General features: G+C 41.1%; 1 protein-coding gene across 1 annotated transcript in view; it reads left to right on the plus strand.

The window, feature by feature from the left end:
- Positions 1–21073, plus strand: part of dmd (dystrophin) — a 509910-nt gene that overhangs the window by 89292 nt on the left and 399545 nt on the right. The window contains exons 18-20 of the mRNA XM_060898614.1: positions 9320–9443; positions 9600–9687; positions 17276–17517. Of these exons, the coding sequence (XP_060754597.1) occupies positions 9320–9443; positions 9600–9687; positions 17276–17517 (454 nt within the window). The remainder of the gene's footprint in view (positions 1–9319; positions 9444–9599; positions 9688–17275; positions 17518–21073) is intronic.

Raw genomic sequence — 21073 nt, forward strand, 5'->3', positions numbered from 1 at the left:
GACCGACACTTGACCACGCCCCCGCTGCCACAGTGACATAGCTCCGAGTTGTAGCAGAAGTCCGCGGTGTACAGTAGGGTGCATCAGTTGCCCTCACTTTCATAAAATCTGATGCATTTTTGTTTGGGTGTTCCTTTTCACCAATAAAGACATCCTGTAAAATTTTTTGACCATATTCAAAAGTCTAATGGTGGCACCATGAGGTTCATTTTTTGCCAAAAAACGCTTATTTTGTGTTTTCGCGTAAGGTTTGAATCACAATGTTGGACTCCATTTATTGATTTCTTGTGACCCAGAGATCATGTTAAGAACCTTCGCAAGGGATTGAGAAGCATTAATGTGATTCATAATACATTTGTATTGTTTAAAAGTAGTTGAACAATGATTCAATGAACAGCTAAAACTCAAACTGTGCTTGATAATATATTTAGAATATGTATTAAAAATGTGTATCTAAGATATTTGGTATACTCTATAAGGTGCCATAATGTTTCATGAAAAGTGATCGAAATTTTGTCATAAAATTCATAAAATAGCAGCTCTTTCCATAACTTTGAGCTCCTGGTGCCACCATTAAACTTTTGAATTTTGTCAAAATATTTCACCCAGTGTGTTTTCTTACGAAAAGGAACATAAAAACAAAAATGCATCATGATCGGAGGAACTTTTCATTTTTAGGGGGCAACTGATGCACCCTAGTGTACAGGGTCAGGAGAAGAGGGGCCAGCACCATGCCCTGGTGTGCTCTGGTGCTGCTAATCACAGTGTCAGATGTGATGTCCTTCAGCCTGATGTACTGCGGCCTGTCAGTGAGGTAGCTGGAGATCCAGGTGACCAGGCAGGGGTCCACTCACATCCTGTTCAGTTTGTCCTGAAGCAATAGGGGCTGGATGGTGTTGAAGGCACTTGAGAAGCCCAAGAAGAGGATCCTTACTGTGCCATTTCCCTTATCCAGATGCGAGTGGGCTCGGTGTAGCAGGTAGAGGATGGCGTCTTCCACACCAACACCTGCCCAGTACACAAACTGCAGACAGTCCTGGGCATGTTGTACCTGGAGTCTGAGGAGGCTAAGGAAGAGCCGCTCCAACATCTTCATCAGATGTGAAGTGAGTGCCACTGGTCGGAAGTCATTCAGCTCGCTGGGCCGATTCTTTTTGGGAACTGGAACGATACATGATGTCTTCCAGAGGGTGGGCACTCTCCCCAGCTGCAGGCTGAGGTTGAAGATGCGTTGGAGTGGTTCACCCAGTTCAGCAGCGCAGGTCTTCAGTAGTCGGGGACACACCTTGTCCGGGCCTGCTGCTTTCCTGGGGTGAAGCTTCCTCAGTTGACCTCTGACCTGGTCTGCAGTAATGCATGGAGGAGTCTGTGTTGAGGTGGGGGAGGAGGGGGAGGAGGGGGCTGCTGTGATGACTGGGGGGAGGTGTGTTGAGGGAAGAAGGAGAGATGGCTGCAGTGAGGGAGAGGGTGGGGGGGACGTGGGCTGGTTGAACCGATTGAAGAAGTCATTCAACTCATTCGCCCTCTCCACTGTCCCCTCAGTAATGACTCTGGTCTTTGTATTGTGGCCTGTGATGGTTTTCACACCTTCCCAGACCTCCCTCATGCTGTTCTCCTTCAGCTTCTGCTCCACCTTTCTCCTGTAGCTGTCCTTAACTTCCCTCACGCAGCGTTTTACCTCCTGCTGTGCTGCTTTCATCGCCTCCCTATACCTGCTCCTGAAGGCGGCCTTCTTCCTATTGAAGACACCTTTGACTTCCTGTGTTACCCATGGCTTGTTATTAGGGTAACACCGTACAGTCTTAGTATAACTGTTTTATTATATCTTAAAATATAGTATAAAATATCTTGTCTTTGTATTGTATTCAATTAACATAGGCCGAAGAAGATTTGCAAATCATTGCATTCTATTTTTATTGATGTTTTACACAGCGTCCCAACTTTTTCAGAATAGAGATTGTAGTTCCCTGGTGGGGACTCTTCTTTGCGGTGTGATGTGCCTTGGAAGGCTGATGTCTTCATTGCTGTTCTCCAAGTTTCTTCCTGGAGTTGGGAAGACAGTCTCTGGGGACATGCTTTGTGGCATGCCGTTCCAGTGGGTAGCCTGTTGGGCATCGGACAGTTGTCTTAGGCTGGTTCATAATGTTTCATGTGGTGGTAATTTCACTGGTAGGTGAGTCATTACAGATTCGTTTCACCTTGTCTGACTGTTTCATTTTCCTTTTCATCAAGTCTGTTTCTTTGGTGTTTGCCTGGGTATTGTAGTGCTGCTCTTTGCAGCAGCTCAGTTCTTGCCTGAGGTCATGTGCATGTTTTCGGGCTTCTCCTAGCTGAATGGCCAGGGTCATTACATGACAGCTTCCATCTCAGAATTAGGTCATGGCCAGTGTCCAGATGTGTTTCAGTCTGTGTGAGCTGTTCCTCTCTGACGGCCTGTGTCACCTGTTCATGATGATCCGTGTCATTTTTGAGGTCAGCAAGGGCTTCCTGTAGCTTTTGGATTTCGTCTCTCATTACTACTATCTCTTCTTCATCTTTTCATTGGGATTTCTGTTGCTAGAGCTGTGCTTCCAGCTGTGTGGATCAGGTTCTGCTGGCTTGGGGTGAGTAGCTGCTGGGTCAATGTTTGGACCATCTGCTCCAATCGAGCTGTGTTCCGATCACTTAATTTTAGCTGAGCTAGCAGGTTGGATGCATGGGAAGCCTGGATCCTTGTCCATTTTCTGTTCACATACTTTTGGTCAGGTCTGTTCATAGTGAATTCAGTGATGTTTTCATCGTGTGGGTCTGGTTCCTGTCACTGCAGCTTACTGAAATATCCAGGTAGGAAATCACTTATGACACTCAGTCAGATGATGATATCCTCCTGGTGATTGAAGGAGCTGGCTCTTTTAGGTCATGTTGACTGTTTGCTGGCACTCACTGTCCAATTGACTGATGCTCACAACTGTTTCTTACTTGGAGTAGGTTGTGACTGGGTTGGCAAACTCGCTAACAAACACAGTTTGTTAGCAAACACAGTCAGTGAGAGTACCTGGTGCATAGGTAACTCAAAAAGGCAAAAATGGAATGATGACTTCAAGTTTTTAAGTGAGTGAAAGAAAAAGAAGAAACCAAAAAAGAAAATAATAAATGGGAATAAACAAGCAAACAAAATGCATTTGGTTGCTGTAGTGTGGGACTAGTACTAGCACTTTCAAAAGGAAAAGGAGTATGTAACCTAAAAGTTTGTGAATGCGCATTTGGTGTTTATAACTGGTGAAAGTGTGTCAGGGTACAGAAGGAAACTCACCAAGAAGAACTGGGTAGAAGACAGTTGCTTCAAAACAGTGTTTAAATTCTACCACCACAATTGGCTCAGTGGTGTACAGGCTGGGTTATAAGTGAATAAAAGTCAAAGAGTAGCATATTGTTAACTCTAGGTAAAGCTTGGTGTAGATTATGAAGGCAGGTTTTTAACCTGCTTAAGGATGGTCTGGGTAAATAACAAGGCCGGCCTGGTTTGTTATACCCTATACCTATTCCAGTTATAGGTTACCTGTAGATATATAGAGCATGAATGCTATCCTGATTAAAAGACACGTGAGTATAATTTAGTTAGACTGCTTGAGCTCCCTAAGCAAGGCTAGCCTCACATACTCAATCTCAGCTGAACTATCATGGGCTTAACTCCACTGTCAACAATCCCCAACACTGTCACATTCAAAGGTGTCCTGTATGCACAAAAAGACCTTCAAAATTTGCACTCGGAGCCACTTCACTGCCCGGAGAGCTAGCTCAGTCAAAATTGCCAAAGTTACCTAATGAACGGTGTCACCCAACATCTTGAGAATCCACGCAAGGGCAGTTCCTAGAACTTTACCTTTGGCAAGGTTCAACTCAAAACTTTTTCTGAAGCATCCGTTTGTTGATTGAACCATTCTTTATGACAGATCTGTGAGAATGAAAACTAAGAATGTCTCACAGACTTTTTTGAAACAAACAAACAAACACAAACTCATTAATTAATAGTAATTACATTCTTTTTTCTTTGAATTAGATAATATCCTGTAATGAAATTGTTTGGTATGGGCTGCTGTTTCCAATTTAAATGAAAAATAATTAAGCCACAGATCATTAAACTATTCAAGTTTTTTTTAATTGTAACTTTTTAATAAATGAAAGAGAACAGCGTCACTGAGTTATTAAGTTTGAGTATTAATCCCTGAGATGAGGTGGATGAGGGACTCAATCCATATTTTGTTATAAATTAAAAAAAAAAAAGATTTCCCTTGTTTTCAAAATAGATAATCAGAAGTGGGAAGTAATTAAGCATAAATACTATGTTACTGTATGTAAAGATGCTGACTGCAAAGTTGATTTCTAGGCAAAATGTTCTATTTCTATTGCTGTTGGAGTTTCGAGATGTTTTGCTGCTGCACACACCATGTATCCTATGTGTAAATGTTTTGCCAAGATAAAAAGCGTCCCGCATTTTATGATTCTGGAGATTGCCGAAGCAAGTGAGCAACAATATCACTTGACCACCATGGGGCGTGTTTGACCTACTTTTATCCAAATTGTTGCATTACATTACAGGCATTTAGCAGACGCTCTTATCCAGAGCAATGTACAACACACCTAGAGCAGCTTGGGGGTAGGTGTCTTGCTCAAGGGCACTTCAGCCATCTCTGCTGGTCCAGGGAACTGAACCAACATCCTTTTAGTCCCAAAGCTGCTTCTCTAACCATTAGCCCATGAATCGGCATGGGCAAACATGGCAGATTCCACTCTCCCACCAGTGGAAAAGAAAAGGAAAACCTGCCTAGTGAGTGCAACTGCAAGATAGAGCAAGGTTAGATGACGTGTCATTTTTCTGGACAGATAACTAAATCATTCTAGCTAGTGCTTAGCTTTCTTAAGGCCAATTTATGCTGACAACCCAGTCCTCGCAGATAGCGTCGCAGATAGCGTCTGCGTAGCCCCCCCACCTTCGCAGACGCTCTGCGCGCACCTCCCAAAAATTGTGACCACCGCAGAATCCTCGCAGACAGCGTCGCAGACAAGAGGGCTCTGATTGGTCCACTCTACATCCGCTGTACACGCACTTCCGCTTCCCTACTTTCCCAGTTTGGTTTGTTTTCACGACCGCCATTTTTAAAAACACGAGCGAAGATGGATCAGCACGAAGAGCGGTTGATTGAGGAAGTGAGGAAGTACGGACATCTATACGACTCCAGTTCTAGTCATTATAAGTAACCAGAGGATAAACACTCCACTAACCACACCCACCAACTACTCCTAGCGATTTCGCGACTTCGCGCCCCCTTGCGTTGTGGCGGTGAATAACATCGCGCACGCCTATTACTCCCCGCTCAACGATAAATTACAACTGTCTGCGAAAAGCTGTCTGTGAAAGCCTTGTCGCAAGAGCATGCAGAGGCCCTTAGCCTTAGAATGCATGGGCTCAACTCCACGGTAGCGAGTATGGAGTTATACACCTAATGTTTTGATCTTACAGAGAAAGAAACAATAACACAAAAGCAGTAACAGAGAAAAGAGATATTCATCTTATGTTTGACAGATCTATTCGCGAATGTCAACCACAAATTACATCCCTGCAACTCAAAACCCTCTGAGGCCGATGCAGAGTCATGATGTTTTCTGCGCGTCACCATCTTGTGACGCAGTTCCATAGTTATGCTAATTAGTTAAAGCTCCTCACATTCAGTTGTTTCCACAGGGCCATACTGTTTACCTCAAGAGGGAGGAAAGCGGTCCCAAAATGGAGAAAAGCGACCCTCAGTACATCAGAATGATCACATTTCATCTGCATGATATTGTTCTTGCAAGACATGGGAAAATGCCATGCACAATAAAAAAAAAAAAAAGTGAAAATTTCAGATGACTTTGCAGTTAATACCTTTAAGTGGAGTTTTCAGGCATGCGTACATTACGTGAGGTTTTTGGGGGTTTATTTGAGGACTCCCTAAAGTGAATGACGCATGAAATGGAATGACAGGTAGTAAATTTGAACAATAAATGGTCCCTTGTCATTCAGATTCTTACAAATGGAATAATGATTGAAATCTTTAGTTTTAGACCTCCCTAGGATAAGATAAGTGGGTGCTTGGTGGGATATCAGCTTTTACAAATGGAATGACAGGGTTTCTATATGTATTGACTTACTTTGAGCTAATGTTGTCAGTGATATCACCTTTTACAAATGGAATGATAAGGTTTCTAGGTGGAATAACATACTTTGAGGCAATGTTATCAGTGATATCAAATTAACAAATAGAATGACATTGTTTCTAGGGTTAGGGTTAGGTTATAGGTGATATCACTGATAACATTGCCTCAAAGTATGTCATTCTACCTAAAAACACTGTCATTCCATTTGTAAAAGGGGATATCACTGATAACATTAGCTTAAAGTATGTCATTCCACCTGGAAACACTGTCATTCCATTTGTAAAAGGTGATATCACTGATAACATAACCTAAAAGTATGTCATTCCACTTAGAAACAATGTCATTCCATTTCATGAGCTGAAAGCATGTCATTCCACCTACATTTCAATCATTATTCCATTTATAAGAATCTGAATGACAAGGGACCATTTATTGTTCAAATCACTAGCTGTCATTCGTCATTCCATTTCATGCGTCATTCACTTTAGGGAGTCCCTTTTATTTGGGGTTTTTTTTTGGACAACTTATTCTGTACTTTCTACTCCTTACATTTTTAAATCAGGCTCATTAGTTTTAATGCATTTGAGGGGAATTATTGATTGTTTTTATTTTGCCTTCCCAACATCAAGACCAATAGGTTGTATTCAGTCACGTGAATTTTGCTTGCAAGTTTACTTCCGGTGAATGAAGTGGTGGTCGGGCAAATCGATTAGGCTTCCATTATGCAAAGAGCTAGTGAAACCGTCTCTGACTATTTTCACAGTTTAGAGGCCAAAGCATGGTCAAGATTCCTTCAGAAAGTGATTTTTTGCAATGGGATAGATCCTTACACGCTAATAATGAAGGATTTTTCCTATGAGTTGGAAAATTATCCATCCATTGAGTTCCCTGACATCTCAAACTACCTGGTGCTGCAGACATCATTCTACACGGACAAACAGATGAAAACCTGGAAGAGCATGGAGGAGTACAACTTTTTATATGTGGCTGGGTTAAAGATCTGGGGATCAGGACACTACAAGATAAATCCTGTATCGTTTATGCCCGGGTAAGGAGGCATTTTTGGGCTTTTTGTAGGCGATGATTGCTAGGACATTGCAAGTTTTAGTATTGGGTATAAACAAACCACAGTCGCTCAATTCTCAATCCTCCCTGATCTCCTCTCCAGGTAAATCATTCACAAAGATCCACAGAAACCCCTTTAAAGACCTAGGTGTTGGTGAAACAGAACAGAGAAGTTATCACAGCTCACTGTAACTGCATGGCCAGGGAAGCAGTTTCGTGCTGTTAACTCACGAGCTCTGCTTTTGTGTTTATGTGGATTATCTTATCTATCTAGTTCAGTGTAGGAGCCCAATCTACCGGTACATCATCGTCCTTGTAAAGATTGCTAAGACATCCTGATGAATAAAGCGAAAACATACACATTAGTTTACAATATAGCAGCCAAGATCAAACAGTAAACAAAAACACATCTGAGAACTTAAGCATCTCCTGAACTTCAAAACATCATGAAAAAACGGAAAATGGTGAGAAAAGTGATTTGCAAATCCACACAAAATAAATCGGAGGAATTTACAAACCTTTCACAAAGTAGTCACTGCAAAATTGACAGTTCTTTGACTTGACTTGGCTCCCTTCCATCGCAGTGAAAGGTTCAAAAGCCACCTTTCCTGTTGTCTTTTGGTAAAATCCTTTGCTCTTTCACCCTTTTTTTAATCACTTCACAGGGAACCCGGAAGAAACTTTTATCAGTTTCACGGCTTGTTCGATTCAAACAGCGCAAAATGATGCAAGTGTAGGCCATTTTAATGACTATCAGAGCGCCCCTGCTATCGTACCGCTTTGTGAATAGGGAGTGTAGCTGACCACCACTTTGTCTTGCATATCTAATGAGGTGGATGGGACTTCGGATGCAACCCACCTATAGCGCAGCAGAAGGACTCAGACTCTCATCTGGTGTCAGGTACACATACACACCTATGAGCAATTTAGAGTAGCCAATTGAACTATTCTGCATATATTTGGAATGTAGGAGGAAACCAAAGCACCCAGAGAAAACCCACGCAGGCACGAGGGGAACATGCAAACTCCACATAGATAGGCCCCAGTCAGACTCTGGGCCCAAACTCAGAACCTTCTTGCTGTGAGGTGACTGTGCTAACCACTACACTACCATGCTGCTTTATACACTTTTAAATCCAGATTAAAAACAACTATTCAGTCTGGCTTTGAAATCAAGTAGATTGGACTGTCCTTCTTATTCTTTCTCTTCTTTCCTTTACTTCTTTTGTTATAGCTGTTTATATATTGACTGCATTGTTTTATGGCTATATTAAGAACTGTTTCTTAATATAGCCATCATTTTTTTTCAGATACACATTGGTTAGGTTTGCTTATTTCGTGTGTTAAAAAGATGTATTGATCCGACATAGCTTGGAAAACCTCCTGTTTTTTTTTTTTTTAATTAACAAGAGTGAAGACTTTTAACAAAAAAATACAGTTTGGTTTTCGTCTGAAGGGGGCGACACTCATATAGACTGCAAATGCTTTTGTCCTGCTCCTGCAAGTTCTTAGGAATCCTTATTGTAATGCCAATAAGAAAACACTTCTGAATGTCCAGTACTATTTCTCTCTCTCACACACACACACACACGCTCGGAGTAAACATACGCAGATATGCTCCTTCACCTTGTGTTCCCATGAACAAAAGCAACATTTCATTTTCTATGCAACAAATGACATTTAAATTGATTTTCTCTGATTTATGCAAATTAGTTAAAGCAACAAATGAAAACGATTGGCTCTCATGAATTTCCAATGAATTTTCCTGCCCAAAGTCAAAGTAGAGCATACATGACTGTGTAAGACTGTGCTGTTATAACCACCAATAAAATGTACACACACAGTCAAAATGTCACTGTGCTGCACTGTGCAAACTTGGTTTTTTGAAGGAAAGTAATTGATTGCGATTGCCATGCCACATGATTTTAATTTTCTTCCTCCAAGTTCTCCACTTAAAATTGCAGCAACTTAAAATACCCTTCATCATTCCCTACCCCTGTGAGCACTCATAATAACCACAAAGCACAAAATCAGAAACATTGTTTTACACAATGTTCTGATCATAAATTTGTCTTTTCAGGTTTGATGTGGATTTCACTGAGATTCACAGTTTTATGACCCGCTCGGAGGCCATCTTACAGAATCCTGAATTTTCAATTTCACGCAAAGAAGGCAGTGTTGCAGACCTCTATGAGAAAGTCTTGGTGAGACAGCATGATACAGTTACATGATACAGGGTCAAGCTTTTTGATAAACTGTTTTTTTTTTTTTTTTTAAATATACATTCAACGCAAGTACGAATTACAAACACCATTTTATTTTGAGCAATGTATTGTTTTTCTCTTTTAATTATCTTTTAGGCAATTGATAAAGAAAAACCAGAGAAGCTTAGAAAGCTACAGGAAGCAACACGGTCAGCTCAGGCTCTAGTAGATCAGCTCACAAATGGTAAACACATTTAATGCTTGTTAAAGACTTTTCTTTATGTTTAATAATTTTTAATATTAATATGCTGATGTTTTTAATCATGTCCTTGAGATTCTATGATTCACAAATGGAGACATGCTAGTAGGAAACTATTTATGAACACACACCATTCGTTGTTCATTTACATGCAGGAGGGTTGTTTTCTGTATATCCTCTAATCAGTTTGTTTGCATTCTTGTGAATGGTGCCGCAAAGTTGTGAAGACTTACACTGATGTTATATTCATTATTCAGTTTCCTGTAATGTATTGCTAATTCCATCTCTAAGGTGGGGTTTACATTAGACCGTATCAGCGGATCATCAGATTAACGTTTTTAAAACGATTAGTGTGCACACAGCAACGCCAATACACGATTCACGTGCACATAGCAACGCCAATACACGGATACGCTCGGCTCCGCAGGCATCCTGCGCTCCAAATCACTCCGCCCTGAACAGCGAGTGCCCTCTGGAGGGTGCGCACTCCGGCCCTGCGCAGCTCACAGAGCGCGCGAGTATAGCGCACGAGCAGTGATTTGGGACTGAGCCACTGTGTGTGAGATCTCAGTGCATGTTGGGCATGCGCGTCACTTACCACTTGCAAGTGGAAGGATGGCAAGCCTAAAGACAATCATAACTACACAATGGGCAGTATTTGCATCAGTATTTGCAGTATTTTCATACTTTTATACTCTTTAATGAAAGGTGATACAAGGCGGAAGTCCGCGCCGTTTTTCAGCAGTCGCGTCACATGACCAACGCCAGCGAATCAGGAAGGTGGATGTCACAGTGACGTTGTCCAATAACGACGCCAGCTAGAGCTCAGCACAGCGTATCCACGTATTCTCAATGTTTACACAGCACCGGACCAGACACGATCTGGATTGAATACGTGGACCCTGGCGGATTCCCGTTTCCCGGCGTTTCCAGGCGGTTTAATGTAAACGGACAGTGCATCCGCGAAGAAAACGAGACAGATACGGTCTAATGTAAACTTGGCCTAAGCCTCAGGAGTTCATCGCAATTTGCAGCATTACATACATCATTGTCATGTATGTTATCAGCATACAAGACATCAGTCTTGTTTATTTGGCAACAAAATCAGACTGCGCACAAGGAAAAACACCTGATACACACTGCAAAATATAGTGGGTATACAAGATTTACACACCCCTGTTAAAAGTGCAGGTTTTTGTGATTTAAAAAAATACAACCAACGTAAATCATGTCGAGTATTTTTCCAACCAACAAATTTCATGTGAAAAACAAATAGAAATGTTTAAGGAAAAAAAAGAAAAAAAACCTTACAATAACCTGGTTACATTGTTAAAGCACCCTTTTCTTCAAATAGAGTATTCAGCCTTTTTGGATAAGAATATGCCAATTTAGTACATATTGATTTGGCAGGGTTTTTTTTCCCCATTCTTTATTGCAAAAATGCTCAAGATCTATCAAATTCTAATCCTCAGGGGGTCTTCTGGGCGTAGCCCTCTTCAAGTCATCCCATAAGTTTTCAATTTGATTTAAATATGGGCTCTAACTGGACCATTCCAAAATGGCCATTTCTTTGTTGACTTGTCCCAGCTGAAGAGAGGCAACCCCATACAATAATGCTGCCACCATCATGCTTCACTGTGGGTATGGGCTTCCTTCAGGCATAAAATCCTGTTCTTGGTAAAGTCACTGTGGTACCCTATTTTCCCCAGTTGTTGGTGATGGCCTTCATGGAGTTCCAGGGTAAGGGATTTTGTTTTGGACATTCTTTTGTACCCCTCTCCTGATCAGTACCTTTTGACAATGAGATCAATACATGCTTTGTAAGCACCTTTTAGACCATGGCTTCAGCAGTCAGATGAAACCAAGAAGATTTCAAGAAGATCCTACAGAAGCAGCTGGTCTTTATTTGTGGTTAATCAGAATCACTTAATTGATGACAGGCATATGATGATTACTTTTGAAAATGAGTTTGAATTAGGTTAATTCTTCACATAGACAACAAGATTGTTGCAAGTTTTTTTTTTCTTTGTTGGTTGGAAAAAATATCTGACATGATTTATCTTAGTTTAATTGTGTTGGTTTCTATATCACATTAAAGGTAGAAAAAGATCTTACATGATTGATTGATTGATTGATTGATTGATTGATCTGTGTTATTGCATTCACAAAAACATGCACTTTTAACAAGGGTATTATCAACTTTTTATATCAACTGTATGGTAGTGCATCATTCATGTTTTGGGCCTGTTATGTGGGTTGTGGTCTATGAAGATTTATAGCATCATGAATTCTGCCTTGTACCAGGTATATATTTCTTCCCACATGGTTGCCTCTGCCAGGCAGATCCCTCTACAGTACATGCATTCTCCCTTGTTAAACATCATAAATTATTAATTGTAAAGTTGTTGAACATTTATGAAGCCAATGATTATGATTTGAAAAATTTACTACTACTACTACTGTAATAATAATAATAAATTATTAAAAACTTGTTTTGTAAAAGCATCTTTAAATAAAAGTATTTCATATGCCTGTATATTTGATCAACTAGACAGATGGATGCAAGTGCAGGTTTTCTTATTTTAACATCAGTGTTGCAAACAAACCTTAAGGCTCACTCACAACCCGCCGTACGTGCTGCTACGGGCGGTCTACGGTAAGAAAATTGGCAAAACCGTGCTTGAGACTTGCACGAAACCTGTGTGTTCTCAGCGCCGTAGAAGGTCGCAGATTACCCGTAGAGACTTGTGGTCCTGCACATGCAAATTCTACAGGTCTTGCGACAAATCAAGAATGCATACACTATGTACGGGACCTGTATTCTTTTTGTACGCCTGAACCAAGTCAGCAGCACGGCTAGTAGGGGCTTTTTGCGATGACGGTAAGGCTCATGAGTGACGCACGGTCATTGTATGAGTGACGTGCCTCAGAAATACTACACAAGCATTCCACACTTACTATTTGTGCAGCACGCAAGACAGAAGTGCATCTCAATTTCTACCCCTATGTATGGTGTGCACGCAGCGCACGCGACCTGCACACAGCACACGCGACCTATACGCGACACGAAGGGCAAGACTCTGGGTATATATATTGGGGAGGAACCAAGGAACCGATCGTGTAGCGTATAGCATTGTAGAAAGGAAGAAGACCACCTCATTTGCTGTTTTTATTTGAGTATATGTTTAATTTACCATGCAAATGTCAAATAATAAAACATGAGTATAAGGGAATAATGCATGTTATTACACTGTAAAAAATCCCAACTAAATAGCCCAACAGTTTGAGCACTGAAACACACTTTGACTCCGAGCTGCTGTCCTGCTCCTACTCCTGCTGAGTGGTGGGACGGGGTGTTGGGATGTCCTTGTCCTCATCACTGAGCATGGCACAATGGCCTGACAGCGATGATGGGATTGCAATGTCCTCACTTCTGGGCGTCTTTAGCTGAAACATACATGAAAATCAGCATATATAATATTAATTACATAAGTATATATATACTGAAATGAATGTTTAAAGCATGTGTATTTACCTGTGAAAATCCCTCTGGCGGGGTGCTGGGCCTTCTGCCGGCCTGAAGACATACTTCTCCCTGTCCGTGCAGGGCTCGCCGGTGCTGCTACCATCATCACCAAATTCTTCCTCCTCCTCCCCCCCTGCTGTTTCAGGCTGGGTTACTTCACTTTTGCTCGCTTCTTCTTGGGTCCCATTTTCTAAACTTTAAACTGAAAATTTTCAAATTTTTCCCCCAAAATATCCAATGTTCTTCAGCCGAAAGACAGATGCAGAATGCTGCAGACATGCTGGTTTTATACCCACTCCTGGCTTGCGTCACACGCAAGTTATGAGTGATCGTAACATGCTAATTACATGCATCACACATGCTTCACAAGCGCGGCTCGAACTCATAGTGCAGGAAACTGGTAAAATGCAAGTCACACACACATTGATCACGTGCGTCAGACATACGCTTTCCACGGGCGAACGGTGCAATTTTTCCCACGCCTCGAGGAAGTCAGGTGTGAAACCTGTACTTACCAAGTACTTTGCCCATACTCCTCCCCCAAACTTTCCCCCGGGTTCACCGCAACCCTGAAGCACGGCTGCGAGCTACCAAACCGTGCGACCCGTGCGTGTCCAAAGCACTTATAGTGGGTTATGAGTGAGGCCTTAGGTAAGATAATAGTCAACCAATCAGCACACAGATATAAACCAGACAACACTAAATCAGTAAATGAGAAGTAGGCTGTAGTGAAAACAAGCAGAGACCAAAGGCTTGGAATCATCAAAGACACAATCAGTGCGTTTACATGCACATAGAGAAAATCGAATTTCTGCTGTTGCTCGACTGAAATCGAAGTTCTAAATGCCATGGAAACACCTTAGCTAGGCTGAAATTGAACCGAACTTGATTTCTCGTAATCGAGCTACACGACCTAGATTATGCGATTTTTGCCGAGCTACTTAGTGCATGTAAACCCTATCGAGCTACGTAGTTGAGCTACTTACTTCAGCACTGCCCCTTCTGGAAGTGACGAGTGACTAGACCACAACCGGGAAACACGACAGCCTCGGTCGGCATGACAACAGTAGTAGCGAGCAGCAGAAGAGGTCAGGAGGAACAAACGAAGAAGAGAAAATGGCGAGCAGAAACGTGCACTTCTGGAGCAATGAGGAGACAGAGTTCATGCTCATTCAGCTTAAGGAGTTGAATATATTAAAATTCATGGACGGGAGAAAAACGCGCAATGGAGAACACGGAACTGATAACTTTGTTTACACTCTTGAATAGCTCTTCTTCATGACGACAACCGGAAGTGTACCAACACGATGGGGCGTGTAGCGCCACCTGTGGCTCGGGTGCACAATGTACCTCACACAATAGCTCGATTTCCTTGTGTGTATGTAGGATTGGATTTCTCTGGCACCCTTGCTGGGACCTTCAGCTCGATTACCGACAGCAGCTCGATTTGGATGTGCATGTAAACGTACTGAATGGTGGAGAGTCTGCAAATTAACACTGAGAGTTCAGGTTACCTAAAGGGAGTTTAAGATGAATGTCATTAGTGATCAAGTAACTGAGTGAGGATAGGTGCTTGTCTGGAGGTCATGTGATTAGAATCATAGGAGTTTGTAGACACAGAAGTAACAGCATGCTTGAGCTCAAAATATCACATACCGTATGTTGTTCTTTTTACATATAAATTTTCCCCAATTCCCCTGGTCTGCTTAAAATCAAACAAAACCCAAGAAATAAACGGCTTTATACTGACAGATAATATCCATACAAGACATGTTCAGGTGTTCACTTGTTCATATTTTTATCTGTATACTGTGTACAGATTTTATTTTAAAAGAAAAACAACGTCCCTGGGCACTACCATCTTACTCTCTCTGAGGTTAAAATATTGTGCTCTGAGTACAAATTACATGACAGAATCCGAGATTGTGATGTCACATATTCGCCACATGACTTACTGAAACTAAGACCCAGTGAATATAGCACTTCTAAATTGTTGTAAACAACCCTAAAGATGCCAGAGTGTCAAGCATTTGGCTGTAAAAAATAAGCCCAATTGTATTTTTACGTGACATGCTTTTGTTTGTTTTTATTCACTGAGAAAAGTGATCTTTTTAGATGGCAAGAATCACATTACTGTGACAACAGGATTGTTTACTAGTATCTGTGTAAGTACTGTGTATACGTTTTCTAGCCGAGTGAAATTCAGACTTCATAAAAGTGAAGTGTCAATTTGCATATTTTGTTGCCAGTAAAAATCACATGGTTACAGAAAAATTCTGATTACATTTTTAGAATTAGAAGTCTTTATTTGTCACATATACATTATAGCACAGTGAAATTCTTCCTCTGCTTTTAACCCATCTGAAGCAGTAAACACACAGAGAGAGAGAGGGAGAGAGAGAGCAGTTGCACCAGGGGATTTAATTTTTTTATTTTTTCGAATAAGAAACCTTTATTTGATAGCACTGTCTTGCTAAGGCAAACAGCGTACTAGTGATCCGGTCACGTCACAGGCAGATATCCAGTTTTAGTGCAAATGGCTGTGCCTGGGTAAGCCTACTTTTAGAAATATCATAACTTTTAAAATGGATAAATTGTTCTAATAAAATTTGATTTTTAATTTAAGCGTGGGCGGCACGGTGGTGTAGTGGTTAGCGCTGTTGCCTCACAGCAAGAAGGTCCGGGTTCGAGCCCCGTGGCCGGCGAGAGCCTTTCTGTGCAGAGTTTGCATGTTCTCCTCATGTCCGCATGGGTTTCCTCCGGTTTCCCCCACAGTCCAAAGACATGCAGGTTAGGTTAACTGGTGACTCTAAATTGACCGTAGGTGTGAATGTGAGTGTGAATGGTTGTCTGTGTCTGTCAGCCCTGTGATGACCTGGCGACTTGTCCAGGGTGTACCCCGCCTTTCGCCCGTAGTCAGCTGGGATAGGCTCCAGCTTGCCTGCGACCCTGTAGAACAGGATAAAGTGGCTAGAGATAATGAGATGAGATGAGAATTTAAGCGTGTGGTGGGGCACATCAGGGCACTTGCTCTGATCAGCAAGCGATGTTTATTTTGGGGTTTTGTTTGATTTTTAAGGACACTACCTGCATATATATATATATATATATATATATATATATATATATATATATATATATATATATATATATACAGTGTGTTTAAAAGCAAAGTAATGTATCTGCAGCAAAAACAAACAAAAAAAAACAACAACGGGGAGTCCATGCAAAGATATCAGTTAGAAAATCCAGAGGTTCTCAAAACCTCTTGAGCCAGGGGCCCTTTAACTGTTAATATATAATGTGTTCTGTCAAGTGAACATTCAGGAAAAAAGTGCAGTGACTCAAGCAAATAGCTAGAACATTAGTGCACACAATTAATGGGCCTTATATTTTTGATAGTTGGATTATGTTCATAAAATAAATATGTGCTGTGGGAGTCAGTGGAAATTCCACTGACTCCCACAGCACTATTTATTTTATGAACATACATTTATTACAACAATTTATCCATTGTGTTTTCTTGAATGTTCCCTTGACAGAACACATTAGATCCCAGTTGGCTTTAATTATTGTAGATTAAAGATTAGACTTGAATGTTTTTATCATCATTCTGGCCATATGGCCTACTTATTTATTACCTTTTTATCGGCATACTTGTTTGAATTAAACCAATTCAACTGTCTAGTTGAATAGGCTAATATCTTAAAGAACGTACTAATAAATCACTTTAATAATGGTGGATTGTGGTTACCATACAGTAAATATATAATAATCCCCAGACCCCACTTTGAGAGCCTTGCAACTTGCATCCAGAATTTATGTTGAAAGATGTATTTGAAACTGAAAAATACAGATTGTTGTCAATCTCAGGTTATCTGACTAAACTTCAAATCCTACTCTCGGGAATGGACTGAATGAATAGAGTGAATTGGGAATCAAGTGTTGCCAGCAGAAACCACCCATTATGGGCTTTTGGGAATTTTCAGCTTGTTCATGAGCTAGCATTCACATTAAATTTAATAATGAATATTTTTTCCTGCATAGATGGGCAGAATTCTGATGATATTCAGCAAGCCGCTCAGCAGCTACAAGCCCGATGGGTTGAGTTTTGTTCTCTGCTGGCTGAGAGGCTAGCGTGGCTGGCCTACCAGACTAAAGTACTGGCTTTCTACAATCTCTTCCACGACTTGGAGCAGATCGTAGCAAATTCAGAGAACTGGCTGAAAATTCAGCAACCCCCAGCCTGTGAGCCAGAACCACTCAAGATCCAACTTGAGCGCTGCAGGGTAACCATCTCTGTTTTCCAGTGTGCATGGGGTCCTATTCCTCTTTAGATGTGTCTTTCAATGTCTGTCTGTTTTGTGTCCATATGCAGGACTGTCTATTCCTGTGTCTTTCCAGGTAATGCCCTTTACCCATTGCATGTGCTAAACTATGCGTGCGTCCCTAATAGACAACAAATAAAATAGGCTTGTTGGGAATTAAATGACTTGGCACAAAATAAAATAAAAAGTCTCTGTACACTGTGGACTAGTTAATTCACACTCCATTCCAAAGCCCCCCTAAGAATAAAGAAGAATGTTCATTTACTGTAAAATGAAACCATTTTCATTTCTGAAATTTTCACTCACAGAGCACATTTTTTTTAATTTAAATTGTCATTATATTCAAGTTGACATTTATACAGTGGATATAAAAAGTCTACACTTGCAGGGGTTTTTTGCAGGTGATGTAAAAAATATATATATATATGCAACGTATATAAATCATGTCATATCTTTTTGACTTTTAATGTGACATAGCAACCAACAAAATGTGAAAAAGAAAAATGAAAACGAATTGAAATTGCTTTGGAAAAAAAGAGAAAAAAAGCCTTACAATAACCTGGTAATAACCTGGTTGCATAAGTGTGCACACCATTTTATAATGCGGCATGTGACTGCTCAAAATAAACCATCCACATTCCATTTCATGTTCCAAAGTAATTTTCATACACCCATAATCAACAAAGTGATTCTGCTAACCCCAAATAAAGATGATCTGTTTCTGTAGGATTTTTTTTTTTGACATCTTGGTTTCATCCCACTGCTGAAGCCATGATCCACAAGAAGCTTGCAAAGCATTTACTTGTTCTCATTGTCCAAAAGTATTGATGAGGAGAGGAGTACAAAATAATTTCCAAAACATTAGATGCATCATGGAACACTGTGCAAGCCATCATCAACAAGTGGAGAATTGGGGCACCACAGTGACATTATCAAGAATGGCACGTCCCTCCAAAATTGACCACTTTTCAGATGAAAACTTTTTGGAGAGGCTGCCAAGAGAACTACAGCAACATTAAAGGAGCTATAGGAATATCTGGCACATGCTGGTCACTCCCTGCACACAACAGCTCGTATTCTTCACATCCCTGGGCTATGGGGTAGGGTGGATAGACGGAAGCCCTTTCCCAGGGGAAAAAAATCAAGCCAGGCTAAATCACCCCAAACTATGTGGCAAAATGTGTTATGCTCTGATGACAGCAAGACAGAACTTTTTGGATATAATTCTAAAACATATGTTTGGTGCAAAATCAAGACAGCTTATCACCCAAAGAACACCATATCCACTGTGAAGTATGGTGGTGGCAGCATTGTTCTATGAGGTGGGCTCTATTCAAGATGGATGGAATTGTGGAAAGCTCCAAATACCAATCATTTTTTTCAGAAAACTTGTAGTCCTCTGTTAAACAACTGAAGATTAAGAAACATTTCACCTTCCAGCACAATAACAACCCAAATCACAAATTCAAGTTGATGAACGAATGGCATCAGACGATCATCAACATTTGGAAATGGGCTTAATCAGAGCCCCAATCAAATTCTTACTGAAAATGTGTGGAATGACAGGAGATTCATAAGTGATTTGATAGATCTGGAGCATTCTTGCAAGGAACAGTAGAATAAAATTGCCAAATCACATGTACTAAGTTGGAAGACACTTCCTCAAAAAGACTGAGTACTTTAACAAAATATTAATTAAGGGGTGTGCACACTTATGCAACCAGGTTATTGTTTTTATTCTTTTTTCTTCTAAAGATTTTTTTATCTTTGTTTTTCAGTTGAATTTTGTTAGTTGTTATTTTCACTTTTAAAGGGTGTGTAGATATTATATCCACTGTAAGCTTACTTGTTTTAATGTTTTTGAGTTTTGAGCCAATTCAAAGAGGTTAATAACTGTAACAAATCTATAATAAATATAATTATTTAGATGATTTCCTTCGGCGTGGCATGGTGGTGCAGTGGTTAGCACTGTTTCCTCACAGCAAAAAAGTTCCGGGTTTGAAACTGCCAGCCAACTCGGGTTTTTATGTGCAGAATTTGTATGTTCTCCCTGTGCCTGCATGGGCTTCCTCTGGGTGCTTCAGTTTCCTCCCACAGTCCAAACACATGCAGATTAGGTCAACTGGCTACTCTAAATTGCCCATAGCTCTGAATGTGAGTGTTGAATGTTTGTTGTTCTCTGTATTAGCCCTGTGATAGTTTGGCCACCTGCCCAGGGTATATTTTGTCTCTTGCCTGAAGTCAGCTGGGATTGGCTCCAGTTCATCCGCGACCCTGAATGGAACCATAAATTTCCCTGGTGGTCCCCAGATCCCACTTTAAGAACTATGGCCATCTTTCTTTTGTGTGTTCTCAAGAAGTTGATGTAGCCTTCCTTGCCTTATCACTAGTGTCTAGCTTGTTTCATAGCAAACCTTATGATGCATTTTTAATGACATTACTGGTATTTACAAAATGGGATTTACTAAGATTAAATTAAGCTTTACTGCTCCTAATATTTTATTTACAACCGGTTTTGTGGCTATTCACTATTTACAGTGAAGGGAGGTAATTATTCAGACATTTTTGCTTTAGTTTAATATACTTTCAGTGCACTTCCACAGTGCATGTCCACTTCAAATTTATGCACATCTTTTGGCTCTGAGCCTTGATCTATTCCTGTCTGCAAATCATCTTCAAAAGCAATTCAAAAGCCTCTTTAACACTCTTGTGGTTTGTGGGAAAATGAAGAAATGTGAGACAAGCTTGCAACAATGTGAGGCGAGTTTATTATTATAATACAAGCTTTTCAGCTATCTTTAATACTTCATACATGTGGGCACATACACAGAAAACTTTGCTGGTTCCCTCTCTCTGCTCACCAGCTTCTCTGACTCCTCACCGTCCACAGTCAACAATTGATCACACCCCCTCTGCCACATACCCCCACCACCTGACTCAGGCTGGGGAGCCACCTGCACCTGCGGCCTGTGGACCACCTTGAACTTAAAGAGATGAAGAGCCAGATACCAACAAGGGATCTGCACATTGGCATCCTTCATGTGGTAAAGCCACTGAAGCAGAGCGTGGTCAGAACAGAGAGTGAAAGGGAATCCCAGCAGGTAGTAACAGAGGGTGAGGACTGCCCATTTGATGGCCAGACACTCCTTCTCAATTGTGCTGCACGTACGCACCGAGAGCTTGCAGGTGACAGCACAAGGCATCCCTCCCACTCCACGGCCTGGGACCCCAGCCCTCTATGCAATGTATCAGTCTGTAAGACAAAAGTGAGAGGAAAATCAGGTGAATGCATCAAAGGGTTCCAACACGCAGCTGACTTTACCTGGCAGAAAGCCCGTTCACATGGCCCTGTCCACTGGACCAGATCTGGTGCCCCCTTTTTAGTGAGGTAAGTCAATGGGCTGGAGACATCTAAAAAATTAAGTACAGACCTATAATAGTTAGCCAACCCCAAGAACTGCCTCACTCCCTTGTTGATCTGGGTCTTGGGCAGGTCACAATTGCTGCTGTCTTCTTA

Source organism: Neoarius graeffei, chromosome 18, assembly GCF_027579695.1.
Source record: "Neoarius graeffei isolate fNeoGra1 chromosome 18, fNeoGra1.pri, whole genome shotgun sequence".
NCBI lineage: Eukaryota > Metazoa > Chordata > Actinopteri > Siluriformes > Ariidae > Neoarius > Neoarius graeffei.